The sequence below is a fragment of the Spermophilus citellus genome, assembly GCF_964194105.1.
Source record: "Spermophilus citellus genome assembly, chromosome: 13".
In the NCBI taxonomy this organism is placed as follows: domain Eukaryota; kingdom Metazoa; phylum Chordata; class Mammalia; order Rodentia; family Sciuridae; genus Spermophilus; species Spermophilus citellus.
The window spans coordinates 76,575,647-76,588,078 of NC_138193.1; the positions used below are offsets into that span (position 1 = coordinate 76,575,647).

The window sequence follows — 12,432 nt, forward strand, 5'->3', positions numbered from 1 at the left end:
CAGTTTATTCACTAGTCCATTCATTTATTCATTCATTCTCTAACTATGCACCAGGCAATATAAAGCCACCAGGGATTCAGAAGGAAATAAAAATGTTTTATGTCCTTTATTGGCTCAAGAATAAGAAAACAGTCAAGGAAAAGGATAATTACTGTCCATGATGGATGCCACATGCAGAGGTTAACCATTACAATAGCCTCAGGAGAGTGTTTTGGGAAATCAAGAATTAAGCGTTATTAAACAGCAGGTTGTGGTGATGCATGCCTGTCATCCCAGTAGCCCAGGAGGCTGAGGCAGGAGGATTATGAGTTTAATACCAGCCTCAGAAACTTTGTGAGGCCCCAAGCAACTCAGTGAGACCCTGTCTCTAAATAAAATATATAAAAAGGGCTGGGGATATGGCTTAGTGGTTAAGCACTCCTGGGTTCAATCCCCAGAACCCAAAAAAAGTTATGAAGCAACTAATTTAGACCAAATTAAAGCTTCAATACAGTGATGGAATTGGGACCCCAGTGTTCCTAATCTTAGTCTTGAGACTTCACAAAAATACTATTTGCCTGTCCTCTCAGGGACTCGATTTCCAAAACAAGAGAGTCTGGTTAGATTTTCTCAAGAATTGTGCATCTTTCTCAAAGGACTTATCTACTTCTAACAAATCTGTGATTCCAAGTCACAGATAAACAAGAGAAAAGCCTGTCATATAAATGGGAGTTACTGAAACTTACATTTCAACTGCATCTGGGTTGTAGACATCCATGGGTGCTCCTAAAGGGAGATGTTAGTATTTCGTGATGTAAGCAGAACTCGCACATTCTGTTCTTTTCCAGAGGGACACAATGCAGCACCTAGTTGTTGGGTCACACACACACTCCTCTTTATTATGTAGACATAGTCATTTCTTTCATGCTTCTTTTTTTACTTTTTTTTTTCTCCCCTAGAGAAATCTCTCAGAGTGATTCCCTGGAAAGGATAGAAGCTAATGCCTTTGACAACCTCCTCAATTTGTCTGAAATGTAAGCATCAGCTAACAGATAGTTTATTGCTGTACACTATTACCCTTGCTGGCTGGAGCCCACTTGGTATTTGTATTCAAGCATCTACTGCTAGGAATCCAAGAGGAAAAGACTCAGCAATTACTAGGTCTGGGCAGGCACTAATTTCTCTCACTGCAGTGGCCTGAAGGTTGCCATAGTGACAACTGCTTCTCTCTGGGAGCTGTATAAACCCTGAAACATCACAACACACTGTTGGAAATTAAAATTGACATTGTGAAGTTCTGCCAAGTAGCTCTTGCCTTAGGGAAGGGAGGGTATGGAGTACTTGGGGTAGTTGAAAATTTTGGAAAGGAGCTTAGAGATCATGAAGTGGTTCGTTGGGGGCTGTTCTGGCATATTCTTTGTGTCAGTAAAATGCTTCTTGAATACCTACCATGAAAAGCCCCATATTGAGCCCCTGTGTGTTGGACATGCTGTATTTTGTTGGTGTTTTGGAATTAACTTTTTAATGTAACCCCTTCCAATTCATCATTTTCTCTTAATTCCAAAAAGAGGATGGGAGAAGTCCAACTCAATTGAGTTTTCACATGACACATCTGTGACCCAAAGAGGTCAACTAACTCGCCTGATGTCACACAGCAAGTTGTACCAGAGCTGGACTAGAAACCAGGTCAGATGACTTTGAAACCAGACCTCTTACCACTGCCATATGTGGTTCTGACCCATGCAAAGATCCCTCAGTCTCCCCTGCTTAGGAGTATCAAAAGTACAAGAAAGGGAATTGTGGCAGCATGGGATATTTTTTGAACTCTACTGTTTGGCATTTCCTCTAGGTTGTGTCACTAATCCTCACAGCCACCTTGCAGAGTGGGATAATTATCCCTTTTGCCCAAAGAAAGGAATGGAAGCTGGGAAAAGTGCCACAACTTGACCAGTGTGACACTTTAGACAATGGCAGGACTGGGATTCAATTCTGAGCCTATCTTTTTCAAAGCTCATGTATTTTCCACTATACCACAAGGTCTCCCTGTAAATGCTCCAGTGAATAATTATCTAAAAAGAATAATTAACCAATAAGTATGTGAGTACCCACCATGTGTCCAGTTCTGATCCAAGCACCACTGGAATGCAAAGGAGATAAAATACAAATATCCACTAGGAGATGATTACAGAAAAATCCAAAATAATGGGTATTTTAGTGCAAACAAAAATGTCTAGACTTGGCTTTGAAGCCGAATTGTGCATAGGGCCCATTATAGTTGTACTCTCCCAGACCTAGAGATCTGCAGTTTTAACAAACTTCCCAGGTAATGCTGAAGCACATACTATATTGAGAACCACCAGGGAAGCTAATGATAATAAAGCCTCCAGTGATGTAAAGCAACATTTATCAACACAAAGAAAAATAAAGAACACTAAAGGGAATATTTATTGATTCCCAATGAAGTCCCTGACACTAGAATGCCAGCTCAATGCAGACTCTTTTTGCATTTTCACAATTATATCCCCAGTCTCTAGGACAGTTCTTGGAACATGTAGTCATTAAGTAAATGTACATTGAGTGAATGAATATATGAACAAATGGTCTAAGGTAAGACCCCCAAGAGATCTTTAAGAGGTAAAAAGCCTCTTCCATCTCACCCATATAAAGCCCTATGGCCCATGATTACTTGAATTGGTTGTTGAAAAAATAATTACCACAAAATATCACTCACACTGAAGAATCAGATGCCTATTTCCATCTTTTATTTGCAAATATATGCCAGTGATAGGAAACCATAGCACTAGACTTGGAGTCAGAAAAATGGGGTCACACTCAAGTTCTGCTACTTTTCAGCTGTGTGACTGTAAAGAAATCATTCAACTTCCTAATTTCAATTCTAACAATCATTATTAACACCTGATAAGGCCTTGCTGTGAACTAGACACCCACTTTTAGTCTTCCTCAAAAACTATTATATGAGAAAACATCCAAGTTCATATGATGGGTAAAATCAGGATTAAAAAAAACCAACTGGTAGCCGGGTGTGGTGGAGCACACCTATAATCCCAGCAGCTCCAGAGGCTGAGGCAGGAGGATTGCAAGTTAAAAGCCAGCCTCAGCAAAAGCAAGGTATTAAGCAATTCAGTGAGACCCTGTCTCTAAATAAATTTTTTTAAAAAATGGATAGGGATGTGGCTCAGTGGTCAAGTGCCCCCAAGTTCAATCCCCAGTACCCTCCCTCCCCCCGCAAATAAAACCAACTGATCTCACAGTGCATATTCCTAAACTATATACTATATTTCTCTGTATAGCAAAGGTGATTACCATGTCCTTAGGTTGTTGTCACCTGGGTCAAGAAAGCCGCACATATTTACAGGCTTTTTATTGAATCCAAAGTAGGCAGTACTCAACAATTGTGGCTACTTCTTACAGGGTCACAGTAATTGATGGAATGGGGGGGCAGGAAGGCAATAACACCATTATAGTATCATAGCTCAAATTATCTGTCTCAAATTATCTCGACCTATTCTATTACTCAAAACCCACCAACCTATGAGATGGGAAGAAGACATAATATTATTATTCCAATTTTGCAGAAGCAAACACTAGCTAAGGGAAGTTAAGATGGGCATCATCACACAGCAAATTATCTATACACTATGCCTAAGTTTCCAAAAATCCAAACCCCTAGTCTCTACTCTGTGCTGTTGCATAGACTGGGTGCCCATCTGGATAATTGCTCAGTGTGGTTGCCAGTTCAATATGAAGAGGACTAATTTGCCTGCAGAGGAGAGCAACTAATTTGTTCCTGAGTGCAGAATCTCTCACCAACCAGGCTCCACAATGGGACAGGATCTACTTGGCTAGGAGCTCTGGATGTCAGAGGTATTTGATGGGGAGCAGGAGGAGCAGGTAGAGATGTACAGCTATGATACCTACACCTGCCTCTTCAAAAGGTTTGAGCCAAGCTCCCTCAAAATAACCTCAGCAAACCATTTCCATCTCCAAAGTCTTGGGAGCTCCTCTCAAGCACATGAATTTGCTTGATTTTGTTGATTCCATTTTCAGGCAGCAACCTCTGGTGACCACAGCCTCATGCATTCCAAACAATATCCATCAATTAAACTGCTTCCTATTTCCCTCTCTCTTTACAGACTGATCCAGAACACCAAAAACCTGGTACACATTGAGCCTGGTGCATTTACAAATCTTCCGCGGTTAAAATACCTGTGAGAAATTTTCCTTTTTAACCATTTGGGAAGGGGAAGATGGGCATCTGATGAAAACCAAAATAATTAAAAGGCTGAGAAATATTTTTTAAAACCATCTACTTGGCATTGTTTGCATGTTCCTCCTCTTTAGCTGTCTGATTTAAACGTAATCGACATTTCTTATTGGCTGCCATGCTGGGTTCTTCTACATGGAAGTGGTTCCCAGCATTTTTTCTGTCCCAAACACCTGAGAAGAACATCACTCTTTGCTGTGACTTTCAGAGCTGACCCTGGGAAGGGAGGGGGGGGTCACAATATTCCAAAAAGGGTACATCAGAATCTCTAAGGTGAGCAGATAGTAGGTGAAAGTGGCAATTCTGATTTAGCCATAGTTGCTGGTTGAGAATTGTGTATCACCTTTATCTCATTTGTTCATTCATTTGTCAAGTGAAAACTTCTTAAGTACTGCCTTCATGTACTGTGAGAAATAAACTAAATAATCATTTGTTTTTTCCCATTAAATCATACCAACACTACTGTTTAGCATGACAAATTGAGTACAACTGTAGCCAAACAGCAATTGTCCTTGCCAAAATTCCTGAAAATTGATACAATCTATAAATTGATCAATAGCAGAGCTTCTCACCTATCAAGTCCTCCCTACTCACGCAGAAAAATTTAAGTCCTCCTAGTTTAGATAATTCTCTCTTCTTTTTAAAAAATTAAATTTCATAAACACCCCAGTCCACTTCCCACCACTACCTTAAAAAAGAAAAACAAAGGGGCAGGGAAGGAACATCACTCTGGTGATCCACATCATCATCTTGCTCCCAGGCCTCCTGCAGGAGGTGCTGATGGAACTGGCACAGCTCTTTGGCAACTCCAACATTGGACAATTCCAAACCCTGGTGTTCTGCTTTTCCCAGTCTTCAGGAGACCTAGAGTCATGTGAGCATCCTGCAGTATCAATCACTTTGAAAAAACATAAGAATAACAAAGAACCAAATTTGACCACTACTGCCCCTTATTTTCCAAGAGTCATTATCTATTAAATAGTATTTTCACCCAAAAATATGATGTTCCCCCAACCCAAACCCTCTTGCCCAAACTAAGCTCAAGCTGCTGTCTCCAGCCACAGACAGGGCATGGATTCTCATTCATCCATTCAAGACAGTTATGAGTAAAGAGGAGACCCACAGCCAGAAGGGAAACCTGGCTTTGTTCCATTGTCACCAGGATTCCAGACAGTTCCTATCAGTTGTCCAGGTCTGGTGAATTTAAAACTTAGTTGGGGGAAATCCAACTGTCTGGATGCCTCTAAAGGAGTCCATTCTGATAATAAAAAGTTCAATTTTACCTGTCACTTAAGCCTCTCTCTTCTTTGGAGGTTAAATAAAAGACTGGAGGAAAAGAAGAGGATCCTTGAGTAGCTCCAGACACCACAAGAATGTACAATGGTTTCAATGAGGTACAAGAAAGAACTTCCTGAACTGTGAGGTAGATAAATAAAGGAAGGTTTTTAATAATAAGGAAGATGAATTTCTCACATGAGATGAATCTTCCTGAAGTGTTTGAGTTAAAACCTGCTCCAAAAGAGAGGGATGCTTTCTATAACTATCAAGAGCATAGAATAAGCTAATTACCAGAAGGAAACAGAATGTAATACAATAGGAAAATACAATTGATCTAACGTGAAAAGACAGGTTGGAAATACAAATGGAAAAGACCTGAAAGCTTAATTCCAACTCCTAGATCTCTAAATAGGAGTGATTAGAACAACTTCTCCAGAGCAGTAGGGGCCTTTGAATTTTTACGGTCTTCGTCAGCTAGAAGTGATACTGATATAGCCAAATTCAATGTTTTTATTTAAAGTGAAAATAGCATTTGCAAAATGCCTTTCTACACCTTTTTGTCTTTATGCCTTAATGACAATCACTTTTACCCACTCTCTGCCCACATCACCATCCTGCCCTGAATCATAGGAGCATCTGTAACACAGGCATTCGAATGCTTCCAGATGTTACGAAGATCTTCTCCTCCGAATTTAATTTCATTCTGTAAGTACCCAGCTGATTGCTATGCATAACAGTTTCCTATTTGCAGCTAAAATTTGGAAAGTAAATATTTCTCATTTATTTCCTCAAGGGAAATTTGTGATAACTTGTACATAACCACCATACCAGGAAATGCTTTTCAAGGGATGAATAACGAATCCATAACACTGTGAGTAAACTCCCAGAAACTCATTCTGCCACACAGCCTCCTGCTATTCTTACTTCTGGCTTGAGGTGAGCTCTTTCTCATGTTTTAACACCTTCTTCACCAACTGGTGACATCCTTCTCAACCTAAAATGCCAAGGGTTGGGGGAGTGATATGAGATCACTGTTAGGTTACATATTCACAGGACAACTAATCACTCAATTCAGTTTAAAATCAATCAAATAGGTCCTAAAGATTCTCAGTACTAAATTTCCAAGTGATAAAATTGTTCAGTGAATCAGTGGAATGCTTTGAGGCTTGGAAAACACAGCCTAGAGGGTTATGGCTAAAGAAAGCACATGGTTAAAGAAACACAGGAATTTCAAGGTTTCAACTGAGCAAAGTTTGGAAGGACACTCTCCAAGTAGGTAGAGTAGTTCATCAATGGACTTTGTTCTCTCCCTCTGATTTTTCACTTACCCCTTGGATCTCTCTCAATTTATGTTTGAAGTAACACCATCAATGCCCATTTCCTCCATTCCATGATACTTCAAAATTATGACATTTCATTTGACAGTCACTCTTAGGTTACTAGGCTCACAAGCCCTGCCCTTTTCATGATGTTTCCTAAGGACCTGTCATTTAAAGTATCATCCATGAACTGACATCTTCAGCATCATCTGAGAGCTGGTTAGAAATTCAGACTCTAAGATCTGTGCAGACCCATTGATTTAAAATCTGCATTTTCACAGGATCCCAAGAAATTTACATGCAATCGTAATTTGAAGGGCACTGTACTCGGTGCCCATACCCTTTACAATGCACCAGAGTGACTTCCTTCACTTAGAACACTGCCATCCCTCTTCACATGTATACTCTCCCTTGCCCACCACTCAGAAGCAGCATCCTAAGCACCATGTCTCATTTATCCAAAGCCCAGTGACATATATTCATTTCTGCTCCCCACATGCACATCCCTCTCACTCTTTCCACCTTAGTTACAGCCCATGGTGGGATTGTGATGAAGCAATAAATAAGCTCAGGGTGGGGGGTAGAAAATATGGATTGGAATGACCCTGGAGTAACGAGAAATATGAAAGCAAGAGGAAAGATCGTCTTAACTCCCTTTTATAGCAATGGATCCTAAAAATTGGTATCAATGGCACACTGCATTTGTATAATACTTTTACTTTATGTGGATATAATTTTACACATATAATTGCCATGTTACAAAGCTGTGACTAACATAGCCCCAGCTCAGACTGCAATCAAAAAGATACAGAGCAGCAACCAAACTAATTTTAAAATAACTTAAATTCTTTACTAGCAACTCTTGAACACTGGGAAGGAGACTCTGTAGATCCCAGAAATACTTTTCTATAGTCTTTCAGCTCCTGCCACTTCCCTCACACACTATGGCTCTGGCAGCTGTGTATAAATTGTTTCCAACCCACCATTGCATAATAGATTTATAACTATATATCATGTTCCCACATCCCCTGTTTCCACAGGGTATTCATAGCATGAACTCTGAGTGAGGAGACACCACATAGCTTATGACTTTTGAGTCTCACAATGCCTTTAGTGAGAACACAAAAGACATGACAATATTCATGTTAAGAAGCTTATAAACTCAATGAGGGTAGGAGACATGAAATAACAAAGGAATAATACAAGCCAGTAGATATTCCCCTCCAAGTGTGTGGTATGCAGAAATAAGGTCTCAGAGAATTCCTCTTGGGTTGGAGAACTCCAAGGAGGCTACATGGTGAAGCTGAGACTTGAATTGTACCTCACAGATTCAGTAGTATTTGTATGGGTAAATTTATTAACAGCAGCTAATATTTAGACAGCATTATTAAATGCCTGGACTGTTTTAAGTACCTTTTAAAACTCATTTAAGTTCCACAGCAACCTTATATGGTAAGGTTCAGCTCCACTTTTATACAAGGAAACCAAGGCATGAAGGGCTTAATTATTTATCCAAGGCCAAGATTTGGACCCAGGCAATCTGGCTCCAGAGGGCATGTTCTTAACCATTATGTGGTATCAAAATAGAGATGGGGGAGTGAGGAAACAGCAAGAGCAAGAGCATGGCCAGGGTGAGGCTCACACCTGGGAGTGAACATCCTGTTTAAGAAATAAAAGATGTTTCCAGATAAATGTCTAGGGTAGAGGGGACACTGGATTGCAGGGGTTTTGAATGCAAAGATAAAGGGGACAAGGCTTGGAAGAAACTCTGAAAAAAACTAAGAAGAAACCATGTACTAGAGTAGCTTTTATGCAAAGATCAAAATATTCAAGACTTTCATCAATTTTATCCTAAATAATCAAGAACCAATAGGTAAATGTGCAGGAATGGGAGTGGAGTGGAATGAAAGGGCAGAGGCATGAGGGGCACACTGGGATAATCCACAGGGAACTATGAGCTCCAAGACAGGGCCACCCCACCAAACTGAAGAGAAACCAAAGCTTCCTTTCAGACACCGCATTCCAGTATGTATGCATAAGAGCAGCATGGTATTCTTTTTACAGGGACATTAACTTGTGTTGGTTATGAGTTTAAGAGGAATAGTACCTGCCAGTTGGGTGTAATTGCCCCACCTCTGAAGTTAATGAGGACTTCAAATTCATCTCTCCCAGAGGGCCTGTGAGGAACTGTGCTTCCATCCCCCTCCTTAGTCTTGGCACTTCATCTGGAAGGGGAGTGATTAGTCATTTGCTTGGCACTTGTTCTCAGCTGAATGGGCCCTTCTGTGAGTGAGGGATCATGTGGAGCACCCTGCTGGATAAAGGGTATTATACTTAAAGAGGAAAGCTTTATTTTCCCAGCTATAAAGTTCAACTCCTTAATTAGAAAATAATGAAAGCAAGCCTTCTCTTTTCATTATTAGTAGTATTTGAAATTTTGCTTCTAGTGGAACCTGTCCTGCCCCCACCCCACCTAAATCTTTACCAACTGTGAGCTCATTTAATGAAAACAAAACACTTTACTTGATGCAGGAGAAGCTCAGTGGGGCTAATGCTAAAACTATGCATTATACTCTTATGTCCCTTTATAGCCACTTTGGCTTTTCATTAAATCTCCTCAAGAGGCCACCTTGAAATCCACCCCCACCCCCACCCCACTGCAAATGAGCAGCACTTAGCTGCACCACCTTTAAAATATTCTGGATGATTGGTGATACCAGTCTCAAAAAAGAGGCAACCTTTATTCACATCTGAAATCCAATAAGACAAGGGAAGGCCATGGCGATTTTTTTTCTGAGATCCTTTGGAGAAGGAGTATCTGGTAAAGCATAGCAAAATTCCTGGCTGCACCCATGACAAGCCATAGTAGAGAGGCTGCTGGGTGTTCAAATAAAAGCCTTCATTTTAGTCCCAGCTTTGTGCCTTACCATCAAGCATGCTTAGCCAAGTCAGGCCACCTCTATGTGCCTCCCTCTCTGTCTATTCAATGGTATTATGAATGCATCCTTATGCAGATCCAATTATTATAATTAACTAGTTAAAGGCTAATATGCAGTAACCCACAACAGGTTAGTTGTTTTAGATCATACTGAAAACACTTTTGAATATTTTTTATGTAAAAATTTTTTAACTTGGGCTGGGGAGGTGGCTCAAGTGGTAACGCGCTTGCCTGGCATGCGCGCGGCGCTGGGTTCGATCCTCAGCACCACATAAAAATAAAATAAAGATGTTGTGTCCACCGAAAACTAAAAAATAAATATTAAAAAAGTTTTCTCTCTCTCTCTAAAAATAATTTTTTTAACTAACACATGACTTTCCATTTGTCTTTCCACTAACAAATAGAACAATATGATTAACATATACCTTACCTAGAGTCATCAACTATTACATGACTTACAAGGCACATGACTTTCCATTTGTCTTTCCACCAAGAAATAGAAAAAATGATGTGATTAACATGCCTAAACCTTACCTAGATTCATCAACTATTATCAGCTTGCCACAGCCACTCCATCTATAGATGGGAGTATATACATTTCCCTTTTGCCAAATCATCCAGGAGAAAATTATAGAGATAATGATATTTTATCCCTAAGTACTTCAGCATATATCTCCCCCTCCACATAGTACCTTTATCCTTAAGAAAATTACTGGGAATTTAATGATATCATCCAGCCCATATTTAAGTGAAAATGTCTTGTATGGGTTTTTCAAAATTTAGCATCCAAAGTTTATGGATTACATTTTTGCTGTTATGTCCGGCATTCAGTCCTCTCAACCTCATCTCCCATACCTCTTCCACACCTAGAACTGTCCCTTTGCCTTCCTCTGTTCTATAAGACACTGAACATGCTGAGAAGCTCAGGCTGCCTCGATTCATCTGACTGAATTGCCATGACCACATTTAGGCCAGATATTTCTATCAGAGCACCGCAAAGGGAATGGTATGTCTCTCACTGCATCAAACCAAGAAGTCACACTGTTCCATTACTTGGCCACTTGCTTAAGATGTTGACAGTTAGACCTCTATTGTAAAGACATGTTTTTCCCTTTGTCATTTATAAGTAAATCATGATGGGATACCTGGTGGGATGTTCAGTTGCCTAACTATCTTTCAGCAAATTTGATCACTCAAGTTATTTCAAAGGGAGTTACAAAATGGAAATTTTTACATTCTAGTATTCCTCTATATTTATTAGCCAGCATGTCTACAAAAAAGTGACTTCCTTTGTTGTTGTTGTTTCTGTTCCTCTCTCTCCCTTGCTCTTTCTAAATATCACTGTGGAATGTGGATTTCTCAGATAATGTATTCAATATATCAGAATTTATTACTGTCATCATTCTTTTTGATGCCTGTCACCTTCTTTATTACTATATATGGTAAAGTCATATAAGTTGGCATGAACTTGGCTGAGGTGAAGGGAAACATGAAAACTCAGCGCTGCTGAAAGACAGGCAGTTGTTCCATATCAGGGACAGGGATCCCTTGCTACAGAGACAGTGACACTCACAGAAAAGGGGGCACCTTGACATACATTCAGAGCAAGTGTCATGGCAGCACATAGCAGTGATGGGGTAACAGCACACAATCACTGCCAATATATCTATTATTGAACTGTCTTCATACCTGGGGAATGCTTCAGATATAGAAGGACTTCAGTAACATGCCACATGAGGAGATACAAAAAGTTATTTGATTAAAATTGGCTTACAGATATCCAAACAGAAGAAGGGCCACTTTTTGAGACCTCAAACACCTGCAAATATAAATTAATCCTTCTTTGAAATATCCAAAAACTAGGTGACTATAAGATACAAAAGAAATACAGCTGCATATAGAAATGCTACTTCCAGAAGTGCTTCTAGAACCCCAGGAATAATGTTTGTAATAAGACAGCATTCAGCAGCAGAATATCATCTGTGATTAATTTCTAAAGCCCAAATCTTATTTTGAATAAAAAAGATGCCATTCTCTCTGCTTGATTCGCAATTACTGACATTTGAAGAGAGAACCTAGACAATGCTCGCAAGCAAGGGGCTGCTATTATGATAGAGGAGCAAGGGGGAAACCTCCATTTCTATGCCCCTGACAGAATTCTCCAGGCAAAGGGAACCCTTCTCATTTCATTCTGACACCATGAGATCTTGGGAAAAATTTATCTGAAGTGATCTCTAGATGTTTTGAAAGAGCACTGGAGGCATTGTGCTGGCGCGATAGTGCAAGGGCTCCCACTCACATATGTAATTCATCCAGAGAGGGGAAGCCACTCTTCTCATCAAAACGAGGCAGCACATGCCATTGTGTGCCACTGGGAAGAACAGAGATGAGAAGCAGCTGAAAAGGAAACAGTGAGCCACAGTCTTTGGAAAATTGGGACAAGCAAGACCTGGGCTATAAAAAAGAAAGAAAGAAAAAGACATGAAAATTATCTAAATGCAAAAACATCCATGATTCTGGCTCAGACCAAAGTATCTTGAGGGCACTCAGAAAAGGAAGACATTTTGGCAGTCCCAGCCACTGACCTAGACTGCTCTGCCCAAGAATAGAAGGGCACCTACCCCAAAGGAAGA

General features: G+C 40.1%; 1 protein-coding gene across 1 annotated transcript in view; it reads left to right on the forward strand.

Annotated features, from left to right (window-relative positions):
- The window catches only part of LHCGR (luteinizing hormone/choriogonadotropin receptor), a gene marked incomplete at both ends in the record, with an annotated part of 62,719 nt that overhangs the window by 19,638 nt on the left and 30,649 nt on the right, over positions 1-12,432 (forward strand). The window contains 4 exons of the mRNA XM_081264227.1: positions 939-1,013; positions 4,134-4,208; positions 6,173-6,247; positions 6,336-6,413. Of these exons, the coding sequence (XP_081120353.1) occupies positions 939-1,013; positions 4,134-4,208; positions 6,173-6,247; positions 6,336-6,413 (303 nt within the window). The remainder of the gene's footprint in view (positions 1-938; positions 1,014-4,133; positions 4,209-6,172; positions 6,248-6,335; positions 6,414-12,432) is intronic.